The following is a 27,762-nucleotide window of genomic DNA, read 5'->3' on the forward strand; positions in this document are numbered from 1 at the left end:
GCAGAGACACATGAGGACTGATTTAATAATACTTAAGACAACAGAAACATCATTTCTTATCCATTAAAACATCTCATGTAGTATTATATATTATTAAAATTATTAAACATTTTATAAATCACTTTTGTAAAAATTTCTGCTAAGAATGGTATAGTTTCAGTGTCTTCAAAGAAAGTTAGGCCTCAGAGAGCTATAGCATAGAATGACTCTAGAACATGAAATATACATACATACATACATACATACATACATACATATATATACATACACATATATGTATATATCAGGAAGTCAGGAAGTTGGGGGCTGAGCCTCTCAAAGAAAATGACCAAGTACAAAGAATCCAAATCTACCCTGGTTAGACACTGACACATGCGAATTATTGAAGAAGATTCAAAGGTGTTAAGGTGATTGATTGACAGAGTAAAAGAGAAGAGTTCTCATCACTACTCAACTCATCCACTAATCCTGTGCCACTTTTTCAGTGTATCAGCACTGACTTAGGTAGGATCTGCAGTGAGAGCAATGCAGAACAACCAATTGCACCCAACCAACAAGGCACAAAGACCTCTTGTGTCTACGACATCATGCTGTTGTGCATGAAAATAAGTAGAAGCCACACTACACTGCAAACAGTAAGAGAAAGGAAGGTGGGATCTCAGTTGGCCTTGCTGCTTTTCCCAAGGCACCAGAGCACAGCACACAACCTTCAAATATTCAAGAAAGAGACTGACAGTATATGAAGTCTGGAGGACAGCACTCTGTTTCTGAAAAGTTCAAGGTTCAATTTGCAAAAGTTAGTTCTTGGTGGAAGCCAGCAATTTCACAATAAGGAAGACCCCTCACTACCCAATATGGTTCCTCTTTCTCTCTGGCTTTTCCACAAACTAACTTGAACCTCAAAGACTTAGAGCGGTGAGTGCCTTTGTTTTCTGTCTCTCCCAGGCCTCTCAAGTAGATTCTTCTCCCTTTTAATTTCAGGATCTAGCACCAAAGACTCATCACAGGAAATACTTTGGCATGTAACTTATTTAAAATTTCTTATATATAATTTCTCCCTTACTCACTTACATGGGATGATAATAACCATCTATTGAGTGCCTAATAGGTACCAGGCAATTTGCATATATTATCTTATTTAATCCACACAAAAGAAGAAATTGTTCTCCCTCACTCTGCTTTTTCCCCCCCTTTCTTTCTTTTTCAGATGAGGGATCTGAGGCTTGGAGAATCTAAGTACATTTCCTGAGGTTGCATCGCTCTAAGAAGTGGCTTAAAAACTCAAATGAACACAGCCTGACTTAGGATTTAGTGGGTGTTCTGGTCACCTTTCCTTAAGCAACAAATCTCCCTAACTCCAATCTTGTCTTAGATGATAGGTTAACTTGGGAATGTAGGAGAGGGGAAGGGCAGGGCAAAGTTGCTGCATTGACAGATTGCCTGCTCTCCTCCTCCTTTTCTTCTTCTTCTTGCTCCTCCTCTTCCTTCTCCTCCTCTTCTTCGTCCTCCTCCTCTTGCTTTGTCAGACAACTCACATATTCTTGAACTATGTGGATTAATGAGAAAATACAATTCCCTACCAAGAAGAAGTCAAGGGAATACAATGTTCTCTTTACATGCAAATATCTTAATTACAGCTGGTAGGGAAGATATCTGTATGGAAATTTATGTGTTTTTGTATGTTATATATTCAGTTTGTCTCCGTAAACAAAAGGCCTTTTGCACTTCAGAAGGAAAACAGTGGCTGTTGTGCCGTATCTATGCCCACCCTCAAACAGCATGGGGAGAGAAACCAGAGGTTTAGCACTACACTCCATGGCCTCCTGCAGCCTGCTTCCCCTCATCAGAACAGACTTGAATAAAACATGTATGGTGTTCTTGGAATTTTCTACTGGAGCACCTTCCCTGTCTTGTCCCTATGGACACAGGCAAGCAATAATAATGTCTATCCCACTCAGGTACCACCTTCTTTGATGGGAGAAAACAGCCAGATTTCAACCTTTCAGAGAGAGGAAACTACATCAAATCACTGAAAGCTGCTCTAGAACCCTAAGGGGGGCATAGTTTTCACCCCCCTGGTTCTCTTGTCGGTCAAGAGAAACAAAATATAACCAATCACCTACAAAAAGCACAGGGCCATTTTGATCACACTGATCTTCTTAGTTTATCTGAATAGTTATAATGTCATTCTACACTATAAATCTATTTTATTCACTAAAGACAGAGGACAGACTTACCTTGAAACATGGAGGATTCTCTGTAGAGATGATTGAGACTCTCATACTTGTAAAGATTGCTAAGAATTAGGAAAACAGACTGCTTGCTCACTGGCCATCACATCAGTTTGCCACAGCTGGAAAGGGTAAGTGTGGAAACCCAGGGAAGGAATCCCAGAAGCCATGAAAAAAAAAATGCCAATAGGCCATCTGCCTGGGATGATGCTGATGCCAGTCTGCCTGGGGCCATCAGGGTGAAAGAGATGACATTTAAGGCTCCCTCTGGCTATGTGTTTCTTTGATGTTGAAGGAGCTGGCATTTTCTCATTTGTTTTGAACAAGGAACTGGGTGACCTAAAAGATGCACTTTAAAAAACATATCCTAACTGACAAATACAGTTACTCGTTTCCAGGGTTATTGTCCAACATGGTAATGGCTTTGAACCCTTAGCTATAGCCTTTAGGTCACCTTTCTAAGACCCAGTCATGTTCCAGTGGCACCTTCTATCCTCTTCTGTTCCTTGTGGCATAGAGTCTCAAGGTCCCTTGCATAGGCCAATATGTGCTAACTTAATATGGCTGTCTAGGACTGTCCATCAACTACTCAAATCAAAGACGATAGATTCTTAATGTCCTGTATGTCTGTCTTTCTGTCTGCATAGCTGTGTTATTAGGTTCTATTTAGAGGGAAAGTTTTACTGCTATGAAAAAATACTACAAAGCAATGCACTGAATTCAACCCTATGAGATGACAGTCAAGGATGCTGATTTAAAAATTAATGTCATCAAGACTTAATGACTAAACTGAGTCCTAGTCCTTTATTCCTGCTCCAGAAGAAGTGATGAAGCCTCTGATACATTAGTGGAAAAACATACAGTAAACTCCCAAAGTCTCAGCCAAGTATCCATGCAATGCAGAAAAATCCTATTTGTATGGTCTAAGTGTATAGACCACAGTTGTGAGAAGAGAAAGTCAAGATTATGAAGGAAAGAGAGAAAACTGTACTTTACAAAAGATAAACTCTGACCATAGGCAAGAAGGAGATTTATTCCATGTCAGTAGTCAATGCAATGACTAACCTGGGCTTCTAGCCATCACTGTAATATACAAAATGCCCATAATCAAAAATAGAAGGATTCTCTCTGGGACAGTATTCTTTATGCTACTAAGAATCAAATGTCCCAATTTTCTCACATTTAGAAGTTCCGTTGTTTATAGTTCAACTTTCTGGCTATTGTACATCTTCATACCATAGTATCTTAGAGCATAAAGAACTAAAGCCTTCCCTATGTTCATTTCTGCTTTTTATAGAATGATTTGGCTGCAGTAGACCACTGGATTGAAACAAAGTATGGAGTTGTTTAGGAAGGAAGCTGGTATGAGGATGTATAGATGTTAGGAGGATTCAGGTAATCTCAATCCCTGGAAAATATAAAAGAATACTTCTCAGGTAACCAGTATTTTAGCCTATTAGCTGAATATCTTAGATATCCCAAAAAACACAGCACACTCAAAACTAAACCTCAGTCACTAAACTAGATCTAGGTTGGAAACACCTGTTTCCAAAAATTAAAGTAGTTTCCTAATTTCATCAGGAAGAGGGAAAGGGGCTGAGAAAATGAACATGTTTGACCTGGGGTCAAAGCAATAGTAGAGGATGAAGTAACTGGCTCTTTCTTCTCTTTTACCTGTGCCTCCCTCTTAATGGACAGAAAGCTTCCTCTCTCTCTAACCATTATATGAAAAATGTATTCCCACGGAAGAGATGAAAAAGAAGTATAGAACCAAAAACCAAACTCCAGATTTCACAGATAGATGAAATATCTCAATAGACACAGCACAGGCATTGATACCAAAATGTCCTAAATAATACTCCTACCCCTCAGTAGATCTCTCTGTTCCCAAATGTCTGTTATTCTGTGGATAATGAGTGTGCAGATCCACTGGCTTTAATCAAGGAGTGAGGTTGCAATAGCTACTATAATTAGCCACCAATCCTTTCCTTTGTGTTCCTTTCTCTTGGCAGCTTTGTGCAGATTAATAGGCATTAACATTTAAGATGCTTCTCTTAATTCACTCTAAGTGAGTATATCATGTCTGCAGAGATGTCCACTCTGTGCCATGTCTTCTAATGAGCACTATCACCTGAGACAAAAGCTGAAGAAATGAACAGGTGTGGGGATAGGGTAATCCAGGCACTGGGAGTCTACTGGGATTCCCCTGCTTTCCTCTAGCTCTCTATTCCAAGCCTTTCCAGAGAAAACTAATTCTGGCCTTGCCCACATGTGGCCTCTGGGATGGCCAGGACATAATAATTCCAAAGGACATCTTTCTGAACCTGGAGTCTCAACATAGGTACTCTCTACATATGGTTCTCCGGTAATTCTGCACCTTGGTGTTGCAGAAGAGCATCTCATAACCCATTTTATGGACTCTCAGCCCCCATAAAGATATATTTGCAGTACCACTGCTGTTAAAGAAGAATCAGTGCCACACAATGTGGTGTCTTGGGTCCCTGGGACTATAAGAATAATTGCAGAAAACTGAGAAAATCCAGTCACAAGTTTAATAAATATATAATGTATGTCACCTTCATGACTTATCTCTGGATCTAAAATTACCTCTAATGAAATGGTGCAGAATGAGATACAAATCCTCACTATTTTATTCTGTATAAATAGGAACAGACTGGATTCAAATCGGTCCAGGAACAATCAGGCTCAGCAACAGGGGTTGGTCACTACAAAGGCTCCCAAGGGGCTCATCTTCTGACAGTCAGTGTCCTTTTCTTTCCTTGGTTTTCTGGGTCTACTCAGAAAGCCCAATCCCTAAAACCACAGTGACAAGTCCCATCAAATGAGTTCAGTATCCCTCAAGCCCCTCCCTGTCTGTACCACTGCTAACACTTTCTCTACTGTCTAGATATCAGGTGTTCTTACTCCAAGTCGATATACCAGGTAAGGAAGGGAGATTTCCTCACTCTATGAATGGTAGGTATCCAACCAAAGCGGCTGGGGTCTGCTGGGGTTGGACCATTTACTCAATCCATGCATTCAGAGCAAGAATAACAATAGAAGTAAGGATGTCTTCTTCTCTCTTTCCTTGTATGTCATCAGACATGAGATGTAGTATTGGAATATATTAGAAGAGATATTGATTTTTCTTCTTCCTTAAGATAGTTTCCGACCAGAAACTTCTTTTCTGTGTGATATACAGCTATACTCTATTTCCCAGCTTTTCTTATAAATCATGTAGCCATATGACTTTCGTCTATTAAATAGGGAAGTGATGACCCCATAGCCAGCTAGTCCATGTTCATTAACAACATTACTCTACGCCCCTTTTCCATTTCATCTGGCTACAAAGGGCACACATGCTTAGGGCAACTAAGGTGAAATGCAGGTCTCTGTTGGCCTGCAAGACAGTGCTATTCCTCCAGAAAATACAACTGTGTGACCTGGAAATGAGCTTCTATCTGTGTTTGAATATTGTGTTTTCCACCTATTTGCTACAGTGATCAGCTGTGTTAGCTAAGACCTTTGCAAATTCTTTGTTCAGAATGAAGGCATTTGTATTTTAGTGCTAATAACAGTAATGGTAATTAATGTTTATTAAGCTATTTTATCAACCTAAGACATATATATATTCAAAAAAATCTTTATAGAAAATGAAGGTGTTAGAGCTCATTTGTTCCATTTTATAGTTAGAGAAAAAAAACAGGAATTTTAAGAGCAGCGATTCAAACAGAAAAGCATTAACATTTTCATACTTGCCAAGAGTACTGTGACTCCCATAGAATGAACTATTCTACCACTAGATCATCTTACCCTGGTGATTACTGTTCTTAACATATCCAAGAGTTGCTGAGAATTTGGTCCCAGAACCCTTAGCTTTGAACCTGGTGCCATATTATCAGCTATCAGACTTACTTTACTGTTAGGACTCCACTTCAAACCTAAAGTACGCTTGCTAGACAGATTCCAATGATCCAGATGACTACTGGCCTGCCTTCTCAGGACATTCTTCCCAAATGCTACATCTTCTTACTTTAAAAATGCTTGATCATGATTGCCAAAGGATAGCTTCACAGTGGCCTATCTGATTGCTTGCAGGCTCCTGATCTGGTCAGATCCATTTCCTGCTTAACCTCGAACACACATATTTCCCTTCACTCATGATTTTGTTAACTCTAAGTGCCAGGCAGGAAGTTAAGCACAGGGGACAGCAGAGTGAGGTGAGCCCATTTCGGGCTCTCTGGATCAAGGCATCTCTCCCCGCCACTTCTGTCCCTTCCAGATCTCAGTGAACTGCCCTCTTTCCTAATAAACACACCTGAAAATTCGTCTGTTCAGGAGTCCCAACCTGCGCCTCTTCAGGATGTCTGAAATTTTATTTAACTCTACATCTAATCACCAATCTCTCTGAGTTCTCTGAAGATCTAAGAAAGAAATCATGGTATCTGCAAACTAGCCTTTGTCAAAGCTCATTTACAGGCACTCTTAGAAGCGTCAATGAGCCACTGGAGGAAAAGGTGGCTGCCATCCAGTCCGTTGTAAGAAGAAAAGAAATTGCTCCACTGCTTTGATGCAGGCATGTTTGTTTTATCAATCTAAATGTGTAACAGGAAATTTGGCAGTTCACCTTTGTAAATCATTTGCATACAACTTATGTATGAGCCAGATGGCGTCTCCTTGTTTTAAGAAATTAAAAATGAAAAGAAAAAATAAGAAGGCCCTTATCTTTGCCTCTTCTCCTGACCTTCTGTGTACCCTCTAGAATTTTCACAGAACAAGCCAGCCCAGGCTGGCAGACTCATACATTCACACAGACATGCCCGTGAATGAGCACTTGAACACTTGAGCACTAGCTCACAGGCACACACACACACACACACAAACACACACATACACACACACACAAATTATCTGTGTTTATCTCTGTTGGCAAGCAAGTTGAGTAGTAAGCAAGTTCTCAGTCCTAGTAATCAAGGATAGTAGAGCAGCACACATTTGACCCTAGTTACTGAGAGCATCCTTCCTGGTGTTCTGTCTATCTGATAAATCACCACATTCCTTGGGGCCTTAGCCAGTGTATACTGAACAAGAAAGTCTTACATAAATCTCTCAGACATAGACATAGCTCTATGATTTGGAAGCAAGATCATATAAATGCTGGCCAGAAGAAGGGCAATGCCAATGACCCATGATTTCTATGGAAGCTGAAACCTTGGGAAGGAATTTTCCTTAAGGTGATTGTCTTAATCCTACTCCCTGGGGGCAGCTCTATGAGCCTAGTTTATTTTCCAGTGGTCAGGAGTTCCTCTTTCTGATCCAAGCATCCCATCTGGGAATGAGACTATCTCCACAGCGTTCTTACTTTGGGTGTGAGGAGTGCTGAGGAGACAGTAAAAGCAATAGTTTGTCTAGTAAGTATTGCATTACAGGCTCTTCACAAACTAACTTGCTTAACGTAAACATACCTCCACTGAGTAAATATTTTTGTCTTAATTTTCAAAATAACAAAATTGAACAGAGGCAGTGAGCACATGGTGCTGATGGTAGCTAAACAATAGAGAGTGAACACAGCTGACATTAGCTCCAAATCCAAGAATTCTTTAGTAACACCAATGTCTTCTAAAGGGTTTAAGAATTTAGGGACATTTTTGTGACCTTAGGCATACATATTCCTGTCTTTCATTTTTCAAAATATTTAGGGTGGGGGGAGTGAAAGCATATATCAAGGCATTGGGAGTAAACAAAATTATCAGGAGATGAGCCAATCTGATTTTTGAGCGTTGCCACTGGAGATTTACACACCAGCAACCCTGAACTTTCACTCAAAGCTATCCTTCCTCAAACCTATTTCATACTTCTTTGGAACCAAAGACACACATTTCCAAGTCATCTAGCCTCAACTAACAGCCTGGCTTGGGGTTCATGAAGAGAGAATTCAAGATACCTGGAATGTAGACAATTCCCATTGACCTCATTTCCTTAAATCTGTCCTGACCCCCAAAGAAATGAAATGGGTTTACTCCTTGATACTTTGCCAGGAGTAAGAGTAAAGCTAATGACTATTAAAGCAAGACTTGAAGCATATCATTTGGATAATGCTCTTTTTTTTTAATATTTTTTTAACCTTTAAACCAAAGAAGAAATACTAAATGCAACCCAAGAAGCCAGTTTCAAAGCTCAGCTCCTATATTCTGGTCTGATATAGTTTCCAAAGACCTGGTAGAGTCCATGGAGACCGACAAATTATAATTAAATAATCTTCCCTGAACAGAACAAACAGAAAACTTTCATCAGCACCACTGTAGATCTGAATTTAGCCAGGCAAGACAGAAAACACTATTGTATAGATTGGAAAGCAATTAAATGACTTCAACTAGGTTCTGTGACCCATGCATCTGCTTAGTAACCTGCTTTGTATGTGCCTGGTGGGGAGAAGGGTCCAGATGCTGATGACTATGCTATGGCACATCCCAATAGGTCATCTCTGGACCATCAACCTCTGTCTAGGCTACACCATGCTCTTTTCCTGTATCTGGAGATACTTGGTAGGGTGGGTAGGTAGGTAGGTCTGCTGGGGACCCTTTGCTTTCTCCAGCTTTGATTTATTTTTGTCTCCTATGTGCTCATTATAGCACATCATTTGCCATCCTTTTGGTTGAACCATGTAAGACACCCTGCAGGCATAAAGGGCATTTTTAAAACATTGTACTTTCTTCTATACTGTTACTAAACTGAAGTTCCTTGGGTAATCAGTATCCATACCTGAGTGATCAATCATGCATCAAAAAGTCACCAGGAGCATCCAAGTAAATCTAACAAGTATATATGTGCTTGTTACCCCCAAATTACAGCTTCCTGGTTTACAAAGCTCAGGCAACATGATCACCATACTTCACAATGTGATCATCTGTTTCCTAACATGACTAGACAATTGATGTTTATTGTTTATTCTCCTGATATGAACTGACTGTTTATGTTTCCTTAGCCCCCAAGCTAAAACAAACATTTGGTTCATAGAAGAAAAATGGGCAGGTAATGATATTAGGAGCAAGGCTGTAAGTAGAATTTTTTAGAGGTCATTAGATCATTAGTCTTCATTAGATTTAGTGATCTCACAGAAGGGATCTTAGGGACACCCTTTGCCTTTTCTACCATAGGAAAATACAACAAGAAGACCATTTATGAACTATAGAGCTAGCCTTCCCCAGACATGGAAGCTACCTGAGCCTCTGGAAATTTGAGATCTTTTCTTGCATTACCATAAGCTTCATGGTTTCTGGTATTTTATTCAAGTGTCACAGATGAGGACTTTCTCTGCTCTACAATATTATCCTGTCTAACACAAATCTAAACTTCTTCCTTAGTCAAAATGCTTAAAATAAGTCTTTTATATTTAAACATTTCTTCTTTTTTTTTCCTGAGACAAGGTATCTCTGTGTAGATGGGTCTTTAACTCTACATCCACCTGTTTCAACCTCCCAACTCTGGAGATTATATGTGAGTTACCACTATGGGCAACATAAATCTTCCTTATTGCAGAAGGAGGTATGTCCCAATCAATTTGCAGACATGACCCCATCTGCAGGCATCAAGTTGTACCCAGGTTTCTTTTTCTAGGAAAAGTGACATTCATGGCCACTCACCTTTAACCTTGCTATAATCATAATAATATAGAAAAACTCAATATTCCGTGATGAGAAGATTCCTCACAAATGAAAATAAGATCTTGTAGTAAGAGAAACATAACTATATGCAAATGAAACTTCCTCACAATCAGCTTTTTTCTAGGGTCATGCTTTTCCCATAGCCAGAAATTGACAATATGCTTTATTTTCTTATTTTCTCAAAGCCAGTGGGATTATGTTTAGCAATGTACTAACAAACTAACTAACAAAGTTAACAATGTAAACTTCTAGTTTACTTCAGGTTCCACTTTCCAGAAAGATCTACCTTTGGAAACGACATTACTCTCACATAATTATGAGATAATTTCAGAGAATAAAACATGTTGTGAGTTAGACTAGAGCAGGGGATAGGTTGGAATATTGACATAGCACCAAGTTAGACTGTCTGAGTGTGCATTTGAACATACAGCTATAGACATTCAACTCTGTTTTCATAAAGAATGAAGAGTAATTCAGTAAGAACATAATGTTCAGGTTACTGCAATGTATAGACAGAGTCCAGCCTAATGTCAAAGAGGAAGGAGGAATGGCCTGCCATGATAATAAGCTGATATGCCAAGATGTAGGAGTGGCAGAAAGATAACTGTTGAGTGCATATGTGAGCATGTGTGTGCATACATGTGCACCATAGTGACAGGGTTAATGGACAATGACAGACATGTAAGCAAGGAACTAGCTCAGCAACTGAGTCCTGCAACTGGGAAAGTCTCCTTACCCTGTAGTAATCAGTACTGTAGACGTCCCTGGACATGCCGAAATCACCAATCTTCACCAGTAGGTTGGCTCCAACCAAGCAATTCCTGGTGGCCAGGTCCCGGTGCACGAAGTGCTGGGAGGCCAGGTATACCATGCCCGAGGCTATCTGACTGGCGATGTGGAGCATCTGAGAGAGCCCTAGCTCCCCTTTGGCCTGGCGTGGCTGTCCATCTACGAGGATCATCGCATCTGGCCCATGGGCCCTGAAAGGGGGGAGGAGAAATGGAGCAGAGAGAACTCAACAGATCAAAGGCAAAGTCTTGGTGGTTTTCAGTGTACTGGAATGTCATGCATAAATGAAGGAAATCCCCTTCCCAGGCTACCTGTGACTGTTTCTATCTACCCAAATTATACCAAGTGAGCATGGTTATGAGAGTAACTACAAGATCCCCACCAAGATAACACAGATGTACTCACACAGAACAGGGAACAAACCTTCTCTTTCACTAACTACCACCTAGGTTCTTCCCAGGTGTGATTAGAATAATTAATAAAATAATCACTGACCCTTATTATGTGTATATGACAAGCACTTTTCTGATAGCTTTCAATACATACATTTAATCTTCCTACCCTGATTTTTTTTTTTATGTTGAGACACAAAATGATTAGAAGGCTAAACCAAAGTCCTAGATATTTCAGAGACAAATTGCAAATTATTATCTATGACTATGAGGGAGAGTCCTGTAGAAGCTGCCAAAAGGGGTATCAAGAAGGATTTTTAAAGAGATCTTAAGAGCTCGCCCCTTGAGGTTCTGATTGGTTATGCAGTGTTCCTTCATTTGCATTCTGACAAGCTCCTAGTGCCCATGGACCTGACAGGCAGTCCATAGCCCCCAGCTGTAAGTGATATAAGGCTTGCTCCACAGGCCTAACTAATCCACAACACCAAAAGCAAGACAGAGTGAAGAAACCTTCTGACTCCTTGGGAGTCCAATACTCCACTCCATGCTAAATTCAAGCCTGCCTGGGTTATGATAACACCCTGCCCTATTGGATCGGTCACTTTTAGTGTTCACTCTTTCCTGAAGAAAGCCCAATGAGCCATAACCACACCCTGGGGCCCTTATTTATGAAGTGAAGGACCGATGAGCCCTGGTGTACATTGAGGCCCCAGCCTGCTTTACTGCTTCTCCAATTTCTACTGAAAGGCACCATTAAATAGGAACACATTCCATTTATAATCTTGCATGAGCTTTAGCCCCCTCCGTCCTTAGCAAAATAGCTGCATCAGCTAGCCAAGGATGCATCAGGTACACTCCAGTATACCAGGACATATTCTCACCAGTCCCAAACTCTGTCAACCAGGAAACATGCTAACAGGCAGAAATGATCCTTGGGGTCAAGACACAGTTTCTTGCCATGTGTATTTGCTATGGCTCAAATATAAAATGATTCCAGAGACTCATGTGTCTGAATATTTGATCTCTACTGATGGAGCTTTGCTAGGAGGCGAGGAACCCTTGAGAAGCAAACCCTTGGTAGAGAAGGTAGGTTACTAATGTGGGGGTATCCTACAGTTAATAATCCAAACTCCTTCTGGTCCAAACTCTCTTACTCCTGAGTACAGATATGATATGACCTCACATGCCAGCACCATGTCTTCCACTGTGATGAACTGCATCCCTTCAGACGGTGAGTCAAAATCAACCCCCCTGTCCTTAAGTGGCCTCTTGTCAAGTATTCAGTCACAATGTAAGAAAATATTTTTTGTTTTGTGTTTTCTTTTCTTATTACTTTGTATTTCTCCTGCCCTAGTCTTTACTCTTGCTTCTCCCACTTTCTCTCTCCTCTGCTTTGTATTCATCAGTTTTCCTTGGTATAAAGAGATGCACGGGAGCTGGGAGCTCTTCTGGTTGCACTTGGGACTGGAGAGTCAGCTGTATCTCTGGAAGATGTACTACAATGTAAAATAGGGCAGAGGAGTGGAAGTACAAGGTGAGGGAGATTCTGCATACTGAGATAGGCATCACCTAGATGCTCTTGATTCATAGCTTTTATAATGCAATAATAGTAGTGATTACTTTTACAGTACATTGTTCAGTACATTGCTGTATACAAAATGCACATTGCCATGCAATACTTCTAGCAACAACTCCATGAAGCAGTCATAACTTGATCCATTTATAATTAAGGTAAACTCCCATCTCTCTTATGTTAAGGACTGAGTTTTCCAGGAATCAACTTCATTATGAATTCAAGTTCCAGAGATTTGGAGAATCCAGTGAGTTTTCTCAGTATCTCCAGGGAAGTTATTTGGAAATATGACTCATAAGAAATCTAAAGACTCTTGCCAAGTCTGACTCTTCCCTTTCCTTTCTCAAAGTCTGAATGCTGACAAGTAGAATTTACCTGAATACAAAATGCCCTTTCTTTATCAATTTACCTCTGCTTTCTAATGAGTTTATAATTTGATAACTTCACATTCATCATAAAAAAAGTCTCTAGGCTGGGTTAAGGCTATAACACACTAATCTCACTGGGTGAGATACGTAAGCTATTAGCCACATTGGGGTAAGAGAACAGGTAACCCTAAAACCAGGGCTGTGAGTCTCAACCTGAGATCTTCACAGGCTATATCCCAGAACATAGATAGATGGATGGATAGATCAATAGATTAGAGAGATATAGTAGAGATGATAGATAGATAGATAAATGATAAATTGATTGATAGATGATAGATAGATACATACATACATACGGAGATAGAATATATATATATATATATATATATATGTAGGTAGATATCTAGATAGAGATTGATAGATGGATAAAGATAAACGATAGATATAAATAGAGACAGAAGAGATAGATAGATAGATAGATAGATAGATATGGATGGATAGATAGATGGATGATAGATAAGATGGAAGAAGGAAGAAGGAAAAGAAGTACAATGCTTTCCATTTGTTAATCTCAGGCTTGAGTTCACAGTGGCAAGTATGACTTCTGACCACAGAGAAACCCCCCAAAGCTCAATGGGACTGAAGTGGGCAAATGTTTATTCTTGATTACCTGAGGAACTTGTTAAGGTCCCCATGCTTCATGTATTCAAAGACCATGATGAGTGGGTCTCCATCACCGCACACCCCATAGAACTTGACGATATGTTCATGCTGCAGGTTAGTGAGCAGCTCAGCCTCCCTCTGGAAATCCTTCCTGGCAGCCAAGGTGGGATCCTTCAGGGCCTGAGAAGCAGACATCAGTTTTTAGCAACCAAGTTACAGAGAGATGTCTTCTCCAGCTGGTGAAACCTGCTACCACATCCTTTTGGGCCCACAATGAATATGATCTATTTTAAAACATAAAGGCAAAGCACACCACTGAAGCTCTTTTTCATTCAGCAGTTTTGATTCCTGACAAAGGAGAGCCCACATCCTAAGCTCTGGCCAGTGACTTCAACCTAAGCTTATTGTCCATCCACAAGCTTCCTGCAGTATGAATGACAGGGGACAAAGCTGTGAGATGGAAGACCCTTTTCATATATCTCCCTTTATAAACAATAATACAGTAAAATTAAACAGCATCACTCCAGTTGCTTTATCTTTGTAAATCACTTCACATTCCAGAAGTCAGGTAATGTCATGATGTCATCCTTTGGAGTCCTTTTAATGGTGAAAGACTATATTGACAGAGGAGAATAAGCACTTGGTTTGTCACTATGTTCTCCAACCAAAGATTTAGCGGAAGTTCTAGGGGAAAGATAGGTCTGTAGATGACAGATGGAAGCCTTTATGCACAAAGGACAAGGCTAGCAGCTACCAAGTGTCAGCACAGGAGGAGGTAGTGAGCCAATGGGGGGGAGCACCCTACCAAGAGAGAAGTACAGACCTCACCATTTGTTATTCCATGAAGATGAATTCAGCAAAAAGTGCATATAACACCAAGGTGGGGTTTTCAGTATCACAAAGGGAATGTGATTCCAAAACCAAACATGGCTAGTGCATACAAGAGACAGTGAACAGAGCACAACTGTGATAGTTCATGTCAGTTGTCAACTTGACACCCCCAGGAAGAGGGGGATCTCAAGTGAGGGATTGCATCCATCATATTGGCCTGTGGTGTGTCTGTGTGGCATTTTATTAATTATTGATTGATGTCAGAAGATCCAGACCACTGTGGGTAGTACCATCCCTGGGTATCTGGTCTTATAAGGAAAATACACATATGAGCTTAGGAGCAAGCCAGTGAGTAGCATTCTCCATGGTATCTACTTTAAGCTGCTTCCTTAGTTAAGTTCTTGCCCTGCCTTCCATGATGGAAAATGAAGTAAAGCATTTCCTGCACTCATTGTTTCTCATCACCATGATTATTATCAAAACCACACATACAAAAAAAAAAATCTAGAACAGCCATTGTGAGGATGGGTGATGTTGTCCAAGATGAAGGATGGTCTGTTCAAGGGAAAGCTCTATGCTAGAAGAGAAGAGAAACCTATGAAGGTATGCCCACACATTTCTGAACCTCCTGTAATTGCCTTAAGGTCATAAGGAAGATGTACCAAGTAATGGCCACTTAGTAATCAAGAAGTAAGGATAAAACCACAGCTGATCTCAGGTCACTGAGACTCTAAAGTGACTAGAGACTGGCTTGCACTCTCTTGGCTAGATGTTTGGCCTTTTCTTGTAATTCAGAAAAAAATGGTCTGCAATGAAAGTTTTGCAAGGCCTCCCTAGCCAGAGATCTTCCTCCATCTGATGAGGCTCCAAAGGTTGAAGTCTGCCAATTGTTTTGAATTCTCAAACTGCAGTGGCATGAACCCCCAAAGGATGTACCAAATATGCCTCTCCAACTTCTCAGTAACCACTACACGTTAGGGATGATGGGTACTTAGCATGGAAAGGCTATGCATCACTTTAGTTCCCTGCTGCACATTTCTATAGCTGGAGAAACTAAGGCTGAGTCTGTGTGAGAACCAGACCACATTCATAACTGTCTAAATGATGGGCAGCATAGTGGGCCCAAGCATGATCCTTTGTTGAGATTCACAATACCCCAGACTTCATTAGCAATGCCTCCAGGGTCAACAAAACAAGTGTGGCCTTCTTGCCTGAAGCCCCACTCCAACTTCAACCAGCATCACCTTCCCTTGTTTGGAAAATTTAAAAGAATTCACCAAAAAAGTTTTCAATTTGACAAAAATATTGAAAGTCACGTTTACTAGACCAAATTATAATTTAGCAGACCTAATTCATTTTTTGATAGATTTTTATGTTACATAGCCAATGACCCTGAATCCCTACTTCAACCTCCAAAGTCCTAAGATTACAACCATGTTCCACCACATTTGGTTTTATGCACTTCTGAGGGTTGAATCCAAGGTGTTGTGCATGCTAGGCAAGACTCCTGCCAACTGAGCTACAGCCCCTGCTCCCAACACCTATAATTTGATGTGATGATTGCTTCAGCTCTGGGAGATACCTATGAATATAGGAGTATCTGTAATGGCCACCTGATACCAGAACAAAGGCTTGCCAGCCAAAATGTCATGGAGAAAATAACCTTCTCTCATGACCCACCTCTCTGCCACAGCCTTGAGCTACAAGAGGTAAAACATGGGCATGAGATGACTGAATCATTTATTTTCATGAGGAAGAAGGGGGAAAAAAACAAGAGGAACCCAGCATGGGTGAGCTGGGAGAGTATGAGGATTTATGTGAACACTGGATTTATGGGAGAGAAAAGTAGATCAGATTTGGGGCCAGCCAAATGGCCTCTCTCCATCTCTTTAAATCATTCTCTCCCACAGCTCTGACATCAGTGGCAGCCATGGGATATTTCTGTTCTCAGCCTTTGGGCAGTAGCAGTCAGGGTCTGTCCCTCAGGCTGGCACCCTGAGATATAAGCAGACAGAGTTCCTCCTGGGAGAAGGAGTACAAAGCAGCTGCTGTCTCCAGGGTTTCCATACCCTTTCCCTCTTCCCAGCTGGTTTTTCCAGCTGGTGGGTCAAACCTGAAGTTCCTATGTAACCGTCAGAGTGAGGGGTGTAGCAACTGGGGGTCAGAGCTGTCAGTGGTCACAGTCCCCATGGATGAATGCAATTGGAACAGAGATGACAGGAGAATAATGGGGAGTGAATTTGGGCCAAAGGCTCTCTGGCCCTGCTCATGGAATTCTATATCCAATACATCCTTGGTTGCTCAGCAACTGTAAAATGGGTCACCACGAAATGGCATAGAACAGAGTTGATGCTTATCATAGCCACCAACTTTTGGCATAGAGAAGAGGGTCTTTCTATGGAGCCTGAAATTGAGGACATTCCTGGCTGGGCACTTTGTATAGTATACACAGGCAATGAGAACTGGAAACTAATTCCTTGCCTTCTTTTTCCTTCAAAATGTAGAGGATATTTCCCTTTTGGTCTTGACCTTGGCATGCACCAGTTCCTATGAGAACTCCAACCCTAAGCAAGTATTTCAGCTGGGCTGTACACTAGGATTGGGTAGAAACAGATGTGCTCAGCAGCCCAAACCCTTCCCAGACAACTGACATCTTCATGTTGGTCAACTGCTGCCTTCCATTTGCTTTTTATCTGCTATGAAGAAGATACTTCATGGAACATTGTCCTTGAGATTTCATTATCATCTTGGAACCTACTTCATCATGCACACTGGAATATCCACACTCTTGGGTGTTCAAGCATATACCCACATGCATACACATACAATTTAATTGTGTAAATTGTTTTATTTTAGTTTGTCTAAATCTGTTGACATTTCCCTTGTTGAGATGCACAGAGTGACGGGATAAAAAGGGGGTGGTCGCCACATAAACAGATGCACCTTTCTCATATGTCATCATTTCCCATTGTCTTCAGCATGAAATCCCAACTTTATAACAGTCATGGAATGAAGATGTCATCTGGACCCATCTCATTTCACTTCCTCTCCCCAGCTCCATGTCTCCCTCATTTATTGATCCAATCACTGACCTTTCCATACCTTTAAGCCTTTATCTACATCAAGACCTTTCCACTTGATGTTCTTTTGGTCATAAATACTTCCTACAGAGATGTAGAAATATAATTAGGCAGTTGTCCTGGTACTGTCCATCAACTCTGCAAAACACGCTGACTGGTGCCATGGGACCTTGAACCCTCAACTCTTGTCACTTACAGAGATGCTTATGTCTCCAAAAGGAGTTTACTCTAGGTATTGACTATGACTATCAACAAATAGATTCATGAATGTTAAATTTGATCACATGATTACTTAATGTAATGAACCATCATCAAAACACAAATATGAGTGGGGAACAGGCAGTTTCCCAGACCCCAAGATGAATACTTTGCAAGGATGTCCTAAAGGTAAATAACTTAAAACAGTTAGTAGTGGAAGAAAAATCATCTGAAACATTTAGAAAACAGTAAAATGCTGAGATTTTAAAAGCCCCTCTTAATTATGGAAGGAGGAGTGGCAGCAAGACCATGAGGAATTAAGGTTTAGCTCTACCAATAATTTACCACATGTCCTGTGGTTGCCTGATAATGTCAACAAGACTATTGCAAATAGTATCTAAAACAAAATGCAACTCAATTCTAAACATAATAGTGGAGTATTTTGTAAACACTGCCACAATTTTTAAGATCACTGCTTTTGGTAGGGTTTGTTTGTTTTTCCTCTCATTTATTTTTAAGATTGCAGTCTAATTACAACCTTTCTTCCATCTCTTTCCTCCCTCCAAACTTTCCTGTACACTCTTACTCACTCCCCTTCAAATCCTGCCCTCTTTTTTCATTAACTGTTATTATGTGCATATGTGCGTGTGTGTATATGTGTGCATAATACATATTTCCAAATACAGCCTGTTGAGTTCATACAATGTTACTGTCTGTATGATTTTAGGGCTGGTCAATTGGCTCTGGATGACCAATGGACATGCTCTTTTCTGGGGAAGATCACCTCTCCTACTCCCATCTTGGCTCAGTTACCTGAGTATCTTTGAGATCACTACATTTTACTGAAGGTGTGTTAACTAATGCTGAGTGTGCTCTCCATGCTCTACTAGGAGCACTGGGCAATGTTAGAGGCACTATTGTTTGTTACAAGAAGAGCTGGCATCTACTGGACAGACACCAAAATACTCTGCTAAACACTACACAAGGAAATCAAGAGCTCTTACCAACATTGAATTATCCCACTCTGCCAATAGTACTGAAGTTGAGGCATCCTGTGTTAAAATTTGAAATGACAAAAATTCATTAACCCCCTCCTCCCAAAATTCCTGAGAGTCTGTCCTCAGAATGTTTCATAAATGCTTTCTGTTCTTGCTCCAATTTGAATCACTATAACTGAAGTTCTGAGCACTCCACACAGATCAAAACAAGCCTCAAATCCCAGAGAAATCCAAATACCGAGGCTCAGATATATTCAAAGAAATAGCATGTTAAGTCCAAGTTGTGAAAACTGTCAAAACAAGAACCTTAATTCTTGCAGACCAGGCCCATATTTATTTTGAATAAGGACATTTTCCAAGAAAATGAAGAAATAATTGCTTCTTATGAAAATGATAGTATATATAAGCCAGCAGGATGGCTCAGAGGGAAATAGCATTTGTCACCAAGCCTGAAGATTCATGTTGAGTCCCCTGGACTCATGTGGTAGAAAAAGAGAATCAACTCCCAAAAGCTATCCTCTGACTCCCACACATTCAGGTATTGTGCACACACATGACACACAGACACGCAAATAAAGTGTATGATCAGTATATGTGCATGTCAGGGATTGTGTACTAGAAGAACATTAAGGATCACTAGGGATAGAACACAGAACTACAGAGAGAGAATATTACATTTATGTATATGTATATATATTTGTATATTGTGTGTATATGTATGCACATATATAAAATAGGAAAGTGTCTCCTATGTGCCAAGCAAGAAGTTTGCTTGGGTGCCAATGCTGTGTAATTGGACTGGGTAGTAAATGACTATTCAAAAGTGATGTCACCAGTTTTAAACTATGAATTGTATTACATATATCCCTGACATCTGATTTTGAGTTTAGAATTCAACCTTTCCCTAGGCTATTAAATGTGATTCAATTCTCTCTTAAGATAGAGAGTGGCAGCAGTGAGCTATAGCTTCCTGTCAATTATATGATAACCAAGAAGACAGTCATTTCTCTGTAGCATGTTGCATGGCTAGATGATGAGCAAATATTTGCTTATGTATCTATCTGTTGGTCTGTCTGTCTGTCTGTCTGTCTATCTATCTATCTATCTATCTATCTATCCTAATGCCTACTAAATCAGCCTCTTGAGTACTGGGATTACAGGCCTGTGCTAGCACAAATGGCCCTGTCTTAAGATATTTGCTGTTTGTGAGAAGTTGTCCCCCTGTATGCCTAGGAGCAACAGACTGAAATCGCACACCCAGTTTTGAGGAAACCTAATCCTGGTCTATGCTTGCCAGTGTCCTCCAGAAGTACAGAACTGGCCTGCATCAATATCAGAAGAGTCAAGAGGAAGGCCTGCAAAAGTCTCAGAACACAGAAAGTACTGAGAGCAGAGAACTTCTGGGTGGTCTTGGAGAACACAAGACTCTCTGAGGGCTGCAGGCTGGGCTAGGCGGTTCCATAGCTTGACAAATGGTGTCAAATTCCAGAGCACTCTTGAGCCTTCCAGACTCTTGTGGAGAAGGAGACCCTTTGAAAGGATGCAACCAGAAACACATTGTTTTTGCCTCATGCATTCTGGCAAGTGCCTCTCTCTGCTAGACTCCACAGACCTGACTGAGACCAATGAGTCTCAGTCACTATTTTATCTCCTGTGTAAAATTCCCAAGGCAGTTCATTTGCTGTTTCCCAGATAGACAATGGTACAGCTAGTAGATGAGTGTCATTCCACTCATTAAACATAACAGAGCAGGGCACACACAAAGGTTAAGGACAAAATCAGAAACTTTTCCACAGCCTTGTTCAAGACACTCAAGTTATTCCCTAGAACATACAGTAACAATAATCAATTGCCCTCTGTGGAGTAATATTGTAGGTACTTATTTTCAGAACAGGGGGATGGGAACATGGGGACTGAGAAGGACAAGTTGGGGAAGGGACATGGGCAGAGCAATGAAAGAGATACGTTGACAGAGGGAGCCATTATGGGGTTAGGGAGAAATGTGATGCTAGAGAAATTTCCAGGAATCCAAAAGGATGACCCCCATTAAGACTCCTATCAATAGTGCCTGAACTCACCTAATCAGATTAGTGTCTACCCTGTCATCATAGAACCTTCATACAGTAAATGTTGGAAGCAGATGCAGTGACCCAGAGCCAAGCACTTGGCTGAACTCTTGGAGTTCAGTTGAAGAGAGGACGAGGAACAAGGAGGATCAAGAGCATGATGGGGAAAACCACAGAGACCACTGATCTGAGCTAGTGGGAGCTCACAGACTATGGACTGGCAGCTGGGGAACCTGCATGGGACCAAACTGGGTCCTCTGAATGTGGGTAACAGCTATGTGGCTTGATTTGTTGTGTGTGGGGGGGCTCACAGTGGGACCAGGACCTATCCCAGGTACATAAGGTGGCTTTTTGGAGCCCATTCCCTATGGTGAGATAACTTGCCCAGCCTTAAACGCAGGATGGCTTGGTCCTGCCTCAACTTGGTATGCTAGACTTTGTTGACTCCCCAAGGAAGGCCTTACCCCTCTGAGGAGTGGATGGCAGGGGTAGGGAAGGGGTAAAGTGGGGGGAAAAAGAAAGGGAGGGAAGGGGAACTGGGTTTAGTATGTAAAATGAAAAAATAATAACTGAAAAAAAAAACCAGAGATCCGCTCTCTATGCCTGTTTATGTAAAATAGCTGTCTTGGAAAACAGCCACTCAAGCTAGTTCATGTGATATCTGTGCTGCTTTCTTACTGCACAAGCAGGGTTGAGAGATGTAACAGAACACAGCCTCATCACTTAAATATTTAGATTTGGTCTCTGGTCCTCTAAAGAAAAAAAAAATTGGCACACTTCATAGTAAATAAAAGCTCCATGGGTTGTGCATGATGTGCCTAAAAATATCAGTGTTGTCAACATCAGGAATAAATGCAGTTATTAAAGACAATTGCTGCTCTGTATTGAGTATTTATTCGGTCATCAACATTTTTGAGGAGATATTGCTACTCAGAGTGGAAAACTAAAGCCCACCTTAAGTTCCTTCCAAGGTCATGCAGCTGATCAGGGAAGGATTCGAGATTTGTATCCAAGCTCTCCCTCTGATGCCCATGCCAGGTGGTGCCCTCAACCACACTGTATCTGTCAGATGGTTCACCATCTGTGAGCAGGGATAACCTACAGATGGATACCAATGACTGAAGACACAGAGACCCAAAAGTCAAAGAAGCACAAATTGCCTTCATGATGGGGTTTCTACCAGGCTATTCAGTACTAATAAAAGAGTCATTCTGAGGTCCTAATGGGTGTCCTCCTCGGTGGCCATGTCTCTCATTTCCATCTCTACGATCATCTATCATCTCAGAACATCACACAAACTCCACAATGACCTCAGAACATGTTGGGTGCATGAAAGGAGACACCTCCATTCTCCTGACTCTATAGTGTGGTTCCAGACCTCAGTGAGTCCATTTGACATTTGTTTAGTAAATGTGTCAAAACCTGTCCAGCACAAATCTGCAGAAAGAAGGCCTTCTGCTGAATCAGGCTGGTGGAAGGCAACTGGTAGGAGTAAAGCTCCTTCCTCACTTTCCCAACAATCTCTTCCCAGATGCAAATTTGCCTGGATCCTCAGTGGTGCACAGTCCTGTGGTTAAAGACCCTTCTGCAACTGCAATTACCCTCTGCATGCCTCTTAGAGTCTAAGCTCAAATGTCACAGCAGGAATTTTAGAATGCATCCTAACGTTACCCACCAGTTCCAGGTGCTAATCCTGTCATGAGCCCAACCCTATATCCTTCTGTTCCCTGTGATGGCTAGTATCTTTGAAATAGGATTCCTCTGACTCATTGGACAGCCTTTTTCATCCAGCTCTGGTCCTGAGACATGTCCAAATGCCTATGTAGACAAACAGCATATGAACAATCACTGAAGTCAGTGATCTAAAGCTCTCTAATCAGTCAGAGCCTTTCACAGACACATGTTGTCCCCAGGCATAGCCCCCTTACATATTGCAGTTCTTGACTTCTAGAACCAAAGTTGTTTTTGGTCAATGGGAATTTTCACCAACTCTGGATCAAGGGTCCCTAATGGATTTTGAGACCAGTTTAACACCACCTTCTCAATGGCCCTCCACTTCACAGGAATACCACCAGCCCTGTCCTGGTCGCCCATGTGCCCCAGGATTTACCTTCACTGCCACGAGCATCTTGTCTTTGGTGGGGCTTAGATTGTAACACTCAGCCAGGAAGACCTTTCCAAAGGCTCCCTCACCCAGTTCTCTCTTCAACACGATGTCTCTCCTCTTGATATGCTGGACATCTGTAGAAGCATCACAAAGGGGACAGTCAGGTTCTGTCATCCATCAGGTTGGCAGTTATCTAGGGTGCTTCCAATCCACATTGGGAAGAGCCAATTGTTCCCATCCTGGTTTGTGCATGGAGATAGTCATTTCTTTATGGATGAAGTCTGTGTCAGAATGGCTGCTGACCACTCTACACCTCAGCTTCCTGAGCTGAACTCCCGAGCTGATGGTAGTTTGCAATCAGGGCAGGACATGAATCAGTGATGCTACTGAATGTAGGCTGCTCCCATCCCTTGTGATGCTGCTCATGAACTGGGGTACCTTGGCAAGATGCAGGCTCTGATTCACTGGGCCTGAGACTCTACATTCCTAGCAAGACCCCAAGTGATACCAATGAGCTGTTAGCAGCTCTTTAAACACCAAGGTTGCCAGGGTGGGACTGAGAATCAGATATGAATCCCGGCTCCATGCCATTCCTGCTGTATTATCCTCTTTCATCAGTTTGGGAAAGTTATTTAAGTCCTAGTACCTCAACTTCCTCATCTGTAAATGGGGTTGACATCAATACCTCCCTCACTGAAGCCTTGTGAGGAAATGAGATAATCCATATTAAGAGGTTGGCTCAGTGCCTGGGAGAAACTTAGAAACGTGTGCTCAACACGCACACGCGCGCAAACACACACACACACACACATGCAAATATACACACATACACACAAATACAAGTACACCCACACATACAAACACACACACATACTCATAGCTACATATACACACAGGTACATACACATATTCACATACACATATGCATATACACACGCACACATATACATTCACATGCACATATATACACACATACATGCATACACATAGGTACATGCATGCACATACTCATACACAAATTTAAACATACCATGTACACACACACACACACACACACACACACACACACAGCCCAAGAGCACCTTGTTCCGGATAGAAAACACTCATGGGTTGCTAAAATTATTTCAGGAAAATCTCCAGTTGCCCAGTACTGCTCCTCTGAGAGAAAGCAAACCAATGAGCTCACAAATGGTAAGTTCAAAGATAGCCTTAGACCTGGGGTCTGCGACAAGAGAAGAATGGCCAGTGCCTCTGCTAATTTAGCAACCTAATTAAAGTGTGTCTGCCAGGAGACAGCAGGGCTGTGACCTCAGCCCTCCCACCTCTTTGGAAAGAATGCTACCAAGGAATTGTCCAAGCGGGGGGCTGGTGATGAAAAGAAGTGAGGTAGAAATTACTCACCGACCTTTACATGAATTGTTCAATAGGCAAAGCCCATTAAATACCTGTATCAACAATATGAAGCAAGCCAAGCCAGCAAAGAGGATTCTCTCAAATGACCTTGTCCAACAGTGAAAACTGAAGGTGTAAGAGCGGTGGCAAACTATCCCCACAGTGAGGAGCCATGTGACAGTGACAGAGGGGCATGGCTCGAAAGCTGGACCTAGTAGCTTGGTAGGTGTGGGTACTGCCTTTTGCTGTCAGAGTTCAGAATCTCACAGGGTCTAGAGTGAGCCATTCCCATTACCTTCTCCCTTACAGTCTTCAAAAATAGGTAGATAAAAACAGTTTCCTGGGCTGGAGGGATGGGTCGGCTACTAACACCTCTTCCTTGTTCTGCATCCCTGTCTCCATCTTGTAGCCTCTGAAGAGTGGTATGTTTTAGGCCTTGGGGGATTAGACTAAAAGGTATCACTGGGAGCAAATCAGAAACCAGAGTTTATTTCTGTTGGGAAAACCATCATCTCACCACTGCCTAGTCATTCCCAGGGGGCTAGCAGTGACACATAGAGCCCTGCAAGCTGAGTGACCTGGCAAGGCCAGGGAGTGAGATGTGGCCTGGTAAGACAGCTTTCCAGCCAGGGGCCAGGCCTCATATTCCTCATCAATAAAATGGATATATTCCCACAGCTGGATGTAGAAGTCTACAAACATTTGTATTGTGGAACTCGGTCTTTTGTGAATCACATGGCTATTGTGATCTTGAAATCACAGTGACTGTGACTCACATTGGCCTATCAGGCTAGGGAGATGTTTCAGTGAATAAAGCAGGTACTGTGTAAGGGCGAGGACTTGAGTTCACATCCCCCAGAGCATCCCAGTTGCAGTAGCTGTGTGTGTAATCTTAAGTTCCTGTAAAGAGACTGGAGGCAGTGAGTACCTATAAGCTTGTGGGCAAGTCATCCTGGTGTATATAATAACAAAACAGGAGGCCTGTTCTCAAACAAAGAAAGCAAGGACCAATACAAAAGCTGTCTTCTGACCGAGACACACCCTGTGGCATGAACATGTACCCATAAACACATTGAGAGAGAGAGAGAGAGAGAGAGAGAGAGAGAGAGAGAGAGAGAGAGAGAGAGAGAGATCAGCCTAATTACTCTGCCCTTATAGAGGGGTTGGGATATCATCAGACTCACCTGAGAGTTCATCCCTCCTCTCTGCTCTGCTCCCACTCTAGCCACATGTAACCCTCCCAGCTACACATGGACTTAGAAGGTGCTAACATGTATAGATGAGATAGGAGTTTTTGGTAATACAGCTAGTTTTGAGTCATTCATATCCCTGTAACTCTAATGTTTGTTTGTTTGCAAGCTGGCCTAGGTCTGTTACTGGTATCCTACCCTAGGTGAACAGATATTTGTTGTTGCACCTCTCCCCAGGAATGTAATACAATAAACATATTCAAAATTGCAAATATGATAAATATCATTTTCATCATAGCTGGTATTATTTTAAAAGGAGGTGAAAGCCTAGCCAAGTTTCCCGCAGGTGCTGAGATCAGCATGACATCCAGAATGCAAAGATGTGCCAGAGTAGCCAGTCACTTGGTGAAAAGCCGAGTTTGCAGGCAGATCCTGTTCCCAAACTCCTTCTCAGTTACCAGTGAGCAGTCCCCTCAAAACCATCCAGAGAGTTTAAGGACAAATCCCTGGGCACCTGACCCAGAGATTACCACCCAGTGTCTCCATCTCAGGCTTGAGGATAGGCACCTCTGTGTTCTCAGATGATGTTGACATTGCTGATCCAGGAAGCACACTCTGAGGACCACTGGAGCACAATGTGTTTTATGCAGTGAGGAGTTAGCTAACGGAGAAAGCACCCACCTGCACTTGTTGGACTTGACAAGCACCATACCCATCAACAGCTAAATCACACCTCATCTCCAGAAGACCAGGAGGAGGTCATGGGTCTTGGATTTACTTCCAAGCCCCTCTTGCCCTTGCAAGCTAGATGGCTTAGGCTGAGTCAACTGATTGACTGAGCCCCCTATCTATGCCCTGGAGACCAAATCTCTCTGGCTTTCTTATGTTTTAGAAAGGCAAAGCAACAGAGAGAATTTTCTCTGGTCCCTAAGTGCAGCCATGATCTAGTACTCCTCAGAAGTTCCCACTCTCAACAATAGTAGATGCAAAGTGAGAGCTGGGGAGCTTTATAAAGAGCTGGACTTCCCTTTTCAGCTGCTAAGCCTGGTTCATGTCTGAAAACCCTTCTTTCCTGCCTCCCTCTCTAAGAGCAAGAGTCCATATCTTTGAAAGATTCAGGGGCTCCAAGTGGGAGTATCACACAGGAATGGCTTTCCACCCTTGTGTTGAGAGCCTGGGGTCTTTTGGAGACTTCCTTCTGGTGGTGGTGTGAGCATGGCAACTATGGGCTTTGAGTCAGGTAGGGGGTAGGTGAGCACATTGCAAGAAAATCACTCTCCTACCCTCCATGGGAATATGGACAAGGCAGGCTAGAGCCTAGCATGGGCCAAAGTATTTTGTTTAAACATGCAAACAAATTGCTTTTTGGGGACAATGAAATGCCCAATGGCTAAGAATAGTCTCCTTGTTTCATCCTCTTGTCTTCACAGTAAAGGGAGTTTAAGATCAATATATGTGTTCATTACTGGTCAAGTGGGAAGAGCTAGGAAGAGAGGAAGGAGCCAGAAACAAAAGTAGATTTCACCCCACCCCAAATCCTTCTCCAATAAAAAATGAATTCCTGGCAACAGGAACAAGAAGCCCCACAAGGTAAATGGGAAACTTTGGCAGAGAAACACTGAATAGAAGCCAAATGCATGGCATAAATCCCTTCCATGTGGATGCTCCCATGTACCAAGGAGGCTGGACTCTAAAATGCAATCTCAGCTGTTCTTTCCCTGATCTCACATACAGAGAAGTAAAGCAAAGGGATTGTGCACGTGGCCAGTCCTACAAGGTGTCCAGTGTTCATTCTCAAGAGGACCTGAGAGTCACTGCATCCTCTCACAGGTAAAATGAAGGTTTACGATACCCTTCAGAATTCAGAGATAAACCATGGCCAAGAAAATCTTTTCCGTGCAGGGATTCCTCAGGCTCTATTCTTTCATCTCCATCCTTTCCTTACCTGGTCCTTGGTCTAAAGCCACCAAAATGATCCTGTCCAAATATTAACCCTCCACTATCCACCTTATTCTCCCACACTGATCATCCTGAGACCCTTTTACAACATTGTCCCAATGGCAAAAGCAGGAGCCTCCTACTGGTCACCATTCAGAGCCCTCCAAGACATTTCTGGGAAGTGTCTCAAACTGGGTGGCCCTGAGGACCAGCCTGGAGTGAACTGTTTCATTTCTGACATCCACATGTCTATTTGGTCCCCTTCTCTGCTTATTTTTAGTT

The 27,762-nt window shown here is 41.9% G+C and overlaps 1 protein-coding gene across 1 annotated transcript in view; it reads right to left on the reverse strand.

Moving 5' to 3' along the window:
* Nucleotides 1-27,762, reverse strand: part of Ntrk3 (neurotrophic receptor tyrosine kinase 3) — a 357,015-nt gene that overhangs the window by 38,433 nt on the left and 290,820 nt on the right. Inside the window, exons 13-15 of the mRNA XM_051206601.1 lie at nt 22,964-23,094; nt 13,688-13,860; nt 10,632-10,875 (exon numbers count right to left, since the gene is read on the reverse strand). Of these exons, the coding sequence (XP_051062558.1) occupies nt 10,632-10,875; nt 13,688-13,860; nt 22,964-23,094 (548 nt within the window). The remainder of the gene's footprint in view (nt 1-10,631; nt 10,876-13,687; nt 13,861-22,963; nt 23,095-27,762) is intronic.

The sequence above is a fragment of the Phodopus roborovskii genome, unplaced genomic scaffold (genome assembly GCF_943737965.1).
Source record: "Phodopus roborovskii unplaced genomic scaffold, PHOROB, whole genome shotgun sequence".
Lineage (NCBI taxonomy): Eukaryota > Metazoa > Chordata > Mammalia > Rodentia > Cricetidae > Phodopus > Phodopus roborovskii.